Source organism: Canis lupus, chromosome 16 (assembly GCF_011100685.1).
Source record: "Canis lupus familiaris isolate Mischka breed German Shepherd chromosome 16, alternate assembly UU_Cfam_GSD_1.0, whole genome shotgun sequence".
NCBI classification, from domain to species: Eukaryota; Metazoa; Chordata; class Mammalia; order Carnivora; family Canidae; genus Canis; species Canis lupus.
In genome coordinates, this window is record NC_049237.1 from 48265619 (window position 1) to 48274251 (window position 8633).

General features: G+C 56.2%; 1 protein-coding gene across 1 annotated transcript; it reads left to right on the plus strand.

Moving 5' to 3' along the window:
- Positions 1–3862: 3862 nt before the first annotated feature.
- LOC119874727 (ral guanine nucleotide dissociation stimulator-like) lies at positions 3863–7991 on the plus strand. Its single transcript, XM_038559238.1, has 6 exons — positions 3863–4060; positions 4447–4557; positions 5093–5286; positions 5795–5854; positions 6756–6949; positions 7189–7991. The coding sequence occupies exons 1-6, from the start codon at positions 3923–3925 to the stop codon at positions 7737–7739; spliced, it is 1248 nt and encodes a 415-aa protein (XP_038415166.1). The 5' UTR covers positions 3863–3922; the 3' UTR covers positions 7740–7991.
- The last annotated feature ends 642 nt before the right edge of the window (positions 7992–8633 follow it).

The following is an 8633-nucleotide window of genomic DNA, read 5'->3' on the forward strand; positions in this document are numbered from 1 at the left end:
CCTTTTTGGTGGGGTCTTTGTCTGGTTTTGGAATTAAGGTGATGCTGGCCTCATTGAACGAGTTTGGAAGTACTCCATCTCTTTTTATCTTCGGCACAGCTTTAGTAAAATAGGTATGGCTTCTTCTTTAAACGTTTGATAGAATTCCCCTGGGAAACCATCTGGCTCTGAACTTTTGTGTTTTTGATGGTTTTGAGGTTTTTGATGACTGCTTCAATTTCCTCCCTGGTTATTGGCCTGTTCAGGTTTTCTATTTCTTCCTGTTCCAGTTTTGGTAGTTTGTGGTTTTCCAGACATGTGTCCTTTTCTTCTAGATTGCCTAATTTATTGGCGTATAGCTGCTCATACTAAGTTTTAAAAATCATTTGTATTTCCTTGGTGTTGGTGCTGATCTCTCCTTTCTCATTCATGATTTTATTAATTTGAGTCTTTTCTGTCTTCTTTTTATTTAATAAGGTTGGCTAATGGTTTATCTATCTTATTAATTCTTTCAAGAACCAACTCCTGGTTTTCTGGATCTGTTCCACAGTTCTTCTGGTCTCCAATTCATTGAGTTCTGCTTGAATCTTTATTAATTCTCTTCTTCTGCTGGGTGTAGGATCCATTTGCTGTTTTGTCCCCAGCTCCTTTAGGTGCAAGGTTAGCTTTTGTATTTGGGTTCTTTCCACTTTTTGGATGGATGCTTGTATTGCAATGGATTTCCCCCCTCATTACTGCTTTTGCTGTATCCCAAAGATTTGGAATGGTTGTATCGTCATTCTCATTAGTTTGCATGAATCTTTTTAATTCTTCCCTAATTTCCTAGTTTCCGCATTCGGGGCATAAATATTCATGAATGTTAGGTCCTCTTGTTGGATAGATCCTTTAAGTATGACAGAGTGTCCCTCTTCATCTCTCACTACAGTCTTCGGGATAAACTTTAGTTTATCTGATATAAGGATGACCACCCCTGTTTTCTTTTGAGGACCATTCGAATGGTCCATGGTTCTCCAACCTTTTATTTTCAGGCTGTAGGTGTCCTTATGTCTAAAATGAGTCTCTTGAAGACAGCAAATAGATGAGTCTTGCTTTTTTATCCAGTCTGAAACCCTGAGCCTTTTGATGGGGTCATTAAGCCCATTCATGTTCAGAGTTACTATTGAAAGGTAGGAATTTAGTGTCATCATGATACCTATTCAGTCCCTGTTTTTGTGGATTGTTCCCTTGGACTTCCTCTTTCTTTTACAGGCCCCCCCCCCCCTTAATATTTCTGGCAGAGCCAGCTTGGTGGTCACATATTCTTTCAGTTTCTGCCTATCTTGGAAGCTCTTTATCTCTCCTGCTATTCTGAATGAGCGCCTTGCTGGATAAAGTATTCTTGGCTGCAGGTTCTTCTCATTTAGGACCCTGACTATATCCTGCCGGCCCTTTCTCACCTCCCAGGTCTCTATGGAGAGGTCTGCTATTGTCCTAATGCTTCTCCCCATAAAAGCTATGATTTCTTGTCTCTTGCTGCTTTAAGGATCTTCTCTTTATCTTTGGAATTTGCAAGTTTTAGTATTAAATGTTGAAGTGTTGAGCAGATTTTATTGATTTTAGGGGGGGGTCTTCTATCTCCTGGATCTGAATGCCTGTTTCCCTTGCCAAGTTAGGGAAGGTCTCAGCTATGATTTGTTCAAATACAGTCTCTGGAACTCTGTCCCTTTTGGCACCCTCGTTAACCCCAATTAAATGTAGATTTTTTCCTTCAGAGGCTGTCTCTTATTTCCGTTAACCTATCCTCATTGTCTTTTAATTGTTTTTCTCTTTTATCCTCAGTTTCCGTCCTTGCCATCAACTTGTCTTCTATGTCACTCATTCGTTCATCTACCTCGTTAACCCTCGTCCTTAGGACCTCCAGTTTGGATTGCATCTCACTTAATTAATTTTTAATTTTGGCCAGATTAGATCTAAATTCTGCAGTCATGAAGTCTCTTGAATCCTTTCTGCTTTTTTCTAGAGCCACCAGTAGCTTTATAATTGCGCTTATGAATTGGCTTTTTGATATTGAATTGTAATCCAAATTTTGTAACTCTGTGGGAGAGAGGACTGTTTCTGATTCTTCCTTTTGAGGTGACTTTTTCCTTCTAGTCATTTTGCTCAATACGGAGTGGCCAAAAACAAGTTGTACTGGAAAAAGGAGAAAAAGAGAGAGAAAAAACAGACGAATAAAAAAGAAGAAAAAAGGAGGGTGGGGAAACAACAGACACAAACAGAAAAGAAAAAGCAAGGGGCAGGCCCCTCCCTCAGAAGACCACCTAGAAGGCCACCTAGAAGGATCCCAGGATCCAAACTGTAGCACTAATACGGTGGTCACTGGCCACATCAGGCCCTGGGCCGAAGGTGGACGCTCAGCCCCTGAGTCACCTGGTGGTCCTACACTAAGCTATTTAAAACGTACAAGTGATTGTGTCCTACGCTGTTTGTAATGTGGTAAAATTTCTCTTTCCTAAGAAAGAGAGGGCAGCCCGGGTGGCTCAGCGGTTTAGCGCCACCTTCGGCCCAAGGCCTGATCCTGGGGACCCAGGATGGAGTCCTGCGTCGGGCTCCCTGCATGGAGCCTGCTTCTCCCTCTGCCTGTGTCTCTGCCTCTCTCTCTCTCTGTCACTCTCATGAATAAATAAATAAAAATCTTTAAATCAAAACAAACAACACAAAATAATTCGCTTAGGCCTTTGCTGGAAGGTGCTGCTTGTTGCTCGACTTGTGTTCCGTGGAGTCCGTGAGGCACGATCATCCTCACAGTCGAGGCTTGCCGCTTTCTTTGTGTCACCGATGTGCTCCTGCCTCTTTATCCCTCTTTCTGCTTTTTGGTTTGATGAATTATTTTTTCATGATTCTATTTTAAGTTCTCCATTTTGTCCATTCGACATTCAGCTTTCTTTCTTTTTTTATTTAATGATCTTCAATGATGTTGCTTCTCCTCTGCTAACTTCCTAGTTCTGCACATGGTCTGCATGTGTGTCCGTGTCTCTGTTTCTCGGTCAGTGTACGTGGACACACAACATGATTTCAGTTCAGTCAGGGGTCAGGCTGGAGAGTCAGGGCCTCCTGTCTACATTCAGTTCTGCGACTGATGGCAGGTTTCAAATGCCCAAGGTCAAGGCAACCCACTGGGTGCACCGCTGTCCACAGCTCACCCAGTGGAAACGAGGGAAGGGCCCGGAACGCACGAAGGCAGGGGTTCAGGATAAGGACGGCCTCACACCTTCTAGGCCAAGATTCTGACACCTTCTGTAGGGTTTGCCTTGGATTCAGGAGCCTAGGACCGTGGGGAGCTATTGCTCATCCCTCCCCCGGGGGGACTGTCACTTCTGGGCTTCTAGAATGAGAGTACCAGTGCCCACGTGTGTGCACACAGGAACCGTGGACCTGGAACACATGTACACAACAAGGAAGAACGTGTGGTTGGAGGTATTTCCTGCATGTGACACCCACCTCCAAGGTCATACATATGATGCCACAGTGGCCTGGGGATGTCTGGGTGAAGCACCCACTAGCATAATCCCAGTCCCACAGGCAAGACGCACACCATCCCCAATGGGCACAACGGCTTCTCTGGGGTCAAACCGGGGAAGAATGGAAAGTTGTGTCTGAACCCAGGCGTGTGTCCAGGCTGGGTCCCTGGCTGCACAGAGACCTTCTCTGGGGCCTGTGGACGGGGGTGCGGGTGTGTCACTGTGTGCACAGGCCATTGCCTGCAGGGAGGCGGGGGGGGCGTCTGCAGCCCCGAGCCCTGCCCCTGCAGCTTCCTCCAGGAGTGGGTCAGGGAGGGGGTCCCAGGGAGTGAGGTCACTGCCGTGTCACAGAGCCCAACAATACTTGGAACCCCCGTAACCAGGCACCTGCATCCAGTGCAGCCCCAGCTCAGGCTCACTTGGCTGGAGACATCTGCTACTAGAAGATGTTCTCTTGCTGCCTTCTCACCTCTGGGGGCTCTGGCTCCCAGGAACCCCAGGGGTGCGGCTTGTTCCAATGCTGTAGGCATTGGCTCCAGAATAAATACCAACGCATCCGGGCCTTTATCAGGAGGCGCCTTCCGGTAACACAGCGCAGGCCAGGGCAGGCCCCCTGTGCCACCATCCTGGGAGCCCCATCCCCTCCTCCTCAGGTTCAGGGAACCAGGGATGTGTGAGCAGGTCCCATGCAGGCTGGGGGACCCTGCAGGGCGGCAGGTTTCCCGGGGATCCCTTCAGGGTCACCCTGATGTCATGGTGGGCAGGGGGCAAACAGGGTTCCTGAGGTCCTCTACTCGCCCCGGAGTCACCCCAAGGCCCTGCAGCCACATCCCTTTGGTGTCCCCGGGGGCGGTGGGTGCCGCCTGCACTGTGGTGTGTCTGGGTGGAGGCAGCTGGGGGTGTGGCCCAGCCGAGGGGCCAGACCGGGCGCTGAGGCCTCCTGCCTGGCTGCCGGGCACTGTCTCCACAGAGCTGCACCCGGGTCGTGGGGTGCGAGCAGGAGGAAGGGGTCGTCTGCCCCACCGCCTCCAGGAGCAGGGAGGTGCCCTGCGCAGCTAACGGAGGCCAGCGCGAGCTCAGGGTGAGTGCAGGGGCTGGGCTCCCCCTACACTCCTGCTCCCACATGAGTCTGGATCCCCCCCTCCCCACACCTGCTCCCATGGCCCTGCCCCTGCCTGGGCCAGATGCAGAGTCCCTGCGCACAGATGTGTGGGAACATCAGAATAGAGCCCTCAGGGGAGGCCTGGTCGCCCGGGGGTTAGCGCCTGCCTTCCCCCAGGCCCTGACCCCACAGGCCCGGGATCGAGCCCCGCCTGGGCTCCCTGCACGGGGCTGCTTCTCCCTCTGTCTGTGCGGCTGCCTCTCTCGGTCTCTGTCTCTCTGTGTCTCTTGAGGTCCTTGGATTGATCCAAATATTTTGAACATTTATCCTCTGAGATTGTTTCTTTATTGCATAGTTAGTCCTGTTTGTGTAAGAGACAGGCAGGGAGCTTGAGCGGGAGAGGGAGCCCCAGCTCCTCAAGCCCACGGGGCCCCCGCGCAGGGCCTGCCAGGGCGGGATCCCAGGCCTCCAGGCGGCTCCCTGCAGGCTGCACGTCCCCTCTGTCCCACCTCAGGGTGCAGTGGCCTCTGCCTGGATGGGGCATCGGATCGTCCCGGCCAAGCTCAGCCGGACGGACCTGCTGGAGCTCGAAGTCCGACAACTGCTGCCCGCCTTGCAGCGCAGGGAGATCATCTCCATTTTCACCTTTTTGCATGATTACCGTGGATTTGCCACCACAGACGAGGTGCTGGACCTGCTGTTCACCGAGTGAGCACCTGCCCCTCCGCAGCCCAGGGCTGGGCCACCTGCTGCTGGGGAGGCTGGGGATGGTGTGAGCTTCCTGGCCTCGGGCTGCTCCCCCGCCTGGAGCAGGGTCCCCCAGGGCCTAGCGGGGTCCTGGAGGGCAGCTATGTCACTCCTCCCCGTGACGAGGCCTGGGCCTCCTCCCCCCGTCACCAGGGTCCTGAGCTGGCCTGTTTCCCCATTGAAAGGGAGGTTTGAGAGTCCATCGGGGGTCTGTGTCCTGGGGCAACCAGCCTGGGGGACCCCGGGATGCCCCAGGACCACTCGGATATGGGCCATGGGCCTGGCTGGAGCCCTTTCATGCTCAAGCCTTCAGGCAGGTGCGGGTGCTTCTCCGGGATCTGCCCGTGGCCCCACGCAAGAGCTGACAGCCCCCGGGTCTCCGGCCTAGTCGGGGTCAGAGGGTGACAGCCCCCATGATGAGAAGGCGCGTCCCCAGCACGATTCATGGGATGCCCCTGCCCTCCTCTAGATATGGGTGCATCGTAGCTGCATGTGGTGATAACGACGCGGACCTGCAGCGCTGGAAACTGTGAGTGACTCCGGCTCCTGCAGGAGGGCCTTCCCTCTCCAGGAGGGCAGCGAGGGGGCTGTGGGGTGGTGGGGGGGCTGCACCCTCACCCCACACATCTGCAATTCCCGTGACACAGTAAAGGTCTAAGGGCCCTTCAGGAAAAGACTGAAGGAGAGCAGTAGATGGGGTGCGGGCTTGGTGGGAGAGCACTGGGACCCCTAAGGAGACCTTCTCCATGCCCCCCCAACCCTCTCTCTGCCCCACACCTGGGGCCCAGAGCAGAGGGGGTGGGGAGCATCGCACTCCCCAATCTGGTGGCACCTGGACCCGGGGGCACAGCAGGTGCTCAGGAGGGCCGGTGAGGGCTCCCGGACCAGGTGGCCCCCGCCCCGTGGGAGAAGCGAGATTAGAGTCAGTGGAAGGACACCCCCGGGGGCCCCTCGGGAGGGAGGCAGCCCAGAGCCACAGGAGGGAAGGTGGTGGTCCCGGGCAGCTCCTGGCAAGGCCTGGCAGGACACAGAGCCCGAGCCCTCCTGGCTTGGAGCTTCCCAGAGCGACAGTGTGTGCAGTGAGGGCAATGACAGGCCAGACGCCCCCCGTCCCCGACACCTGCCGGGGGACTCAAGGGGCAGGTGCGCAGGGACCAGGCTGAGGAGGGAGCCCGGCTTCCCCAGGAGAGACGCTGATGGTCACCCCGCTGGGCCTGGGCTCCCCGCACAGAGGCTACGTGCCAGCCCCTCCTCGGGGAGCAGGCCTGTGGCAGGCAGGACCGCCAGGTGGCAGGGGGATGAGGAGCAGGACTGGCCGCCTACACCCCGCGCGGGAGGCCCGGGCCCCGGGTCCTGCAGGGCTTCCCCGGGACACCTGCATGTGACAGAGCCCTGTCTTCTGACGCCTGTGCCCGCCTGTCCCTCCCCAGGGCCATCTGCTACATGTTGAAAATATGGCTGGATTACTACCGGGAGGACTTTTGTCAGCTCCCAGAATTTCCCTCCCTGAGGAAGCTTCTGGAATTCCTAAGACAGCACATGCCAGGCTCAGACGTGGAAGTCCGGGCCCTGCGTCACCTGAGGCAGTTCAGACGCCTCCATGCAGCAGAGCCAGAGGCTGGGGGTGAGGAGGCCTGGGGGTGGCCGAGCTGGGGACAGGGGGTGCCCGCGGATCCAGCCAACGTGCAGCTGGGCCGGGAGCAGGGGGTGGGCTCACACCCCACCCACGGGCTGCAGCCTGGGGACACCTCCCAGGGCTCCTGCCCTCACACACGGGGAGCGGTGGGAAGAGTGGCCTTGACTTGGGAGGGACGTGGACAGTCCGTCCTGGTGGTGCTACTTTTTGTCTTCTTGGATCCACAGCTTTGGCCGGAGCAAAACACCCTGAATCCGCCCTGGAGGCCGCCCCAGCTCCGACCGCGGGGCCTGCTGCCCCGTCGGGGCCTGGGGGCATCGAGGCCGTCCTGGCTGCCTGGGCTGAGGGCTCGGCCCGCGCTGCGGTGCCCGCTGGGGAGGCGGAGCCCCTGCAGGTAGTGGTCACTGCTGAAGTTCACCGCTCCGCCCTGGGGGAGCCCCCTGCACCCCTGGGAGCCCTGGGGGAGGAGCAGGCGCCAGCCCCTGCTCTGGAGGTCGTGGATGTGCCCGAGCCGCCTCCTAACTCGATGGAGCAACCGGCCTCGGGGCCGGAGCCACCCGTTGAGCCACCCCAGGAGCCCGCCCCAGCTCTGGCTGTGTGGCCTGCTGCTTCAGGGCCTGAGCTAATCGAGCTGGACCTGGGTGCCGGAGAGGAGGACCTGGTCAAGGCCGAGATGCTGGCTCCTGAGGCGAAGGTGGTGCACGTGCTGGTCGAACCTATGATTCCCCGCCCCGATGAGGAGGAGCCCCCTGCACCCGCGGCCACCCCGGAGGAGTAGGCCCCGGCGCCTGCATTCGGGGTCCCCAGAGGGCCAGAGCTGCCACCTGACTCCGGAACAACTGGCTTCGACCCCTGCGCAGCCCCCTGACCACCTCGGGAGCCCGCCCCAGCTCCCACCGCGGGGCTGGTGATGGCTGCAGCCCAGTGGAGACTTGCCCTCCCCTGTCATTTTACTGTTTCTATATTTTGAGTTTTTCTTTAACCTGTATAATGGCTTATAGAGTTTTATTGTAATAAAGGATAAGTTAGCTTCACACAAAATTGACTCTGATGCTTTTAAATGATACATCGTGGTACTTTAGGTCCATTCACAGTGTCGCAGGCCCGGAGCCCAGGGCATCGGGGGACACAGCTGAGGGTCTGGTGCCCCCCGGGCCAGGCAGAGGCCGGGAGGACACAGGACAGCCAGGTCGCTCCTGCTGCCGGGTAGCCCCGAGCTGTGCAGACCGGCAGCCCCACCCCGGAGCACCCAGGCCCCTGTGGACGGGGAGCTGGGGTGGTTACTGCGGGAGCTGAGTCCAGGGCTGGACAGCTGGCCACCGCCACTGTGGTTGTCCCCCCTGGTGTCACCCTGTACCTGGGACTGAGCAGGGGCCTCACAGGATAAACAATCCCACTGAGACGTGCACCTGGCAGAGGGCTGGGCAGCTCCCCCAGGTGCACACACCTGAGAATCAGCACAGCAGGCCCCTCCCCCAGAGGCCACCTACAAGGCCAGGGGAAAAGCAAGTAATTGACCAAGCAGCACTGGAAAGTTCCAGGGGGAAGTGGAGGGATTTATAGTATATAGAATCAACGATACTCTCCCTTGTTTTTTGTTTTTTGTTTTTTTCTGTATCTGTTGTTTCCCCACCCCCTTTTCTCTTCTTTTTTCTTCGTCTTTTTTTTTTCT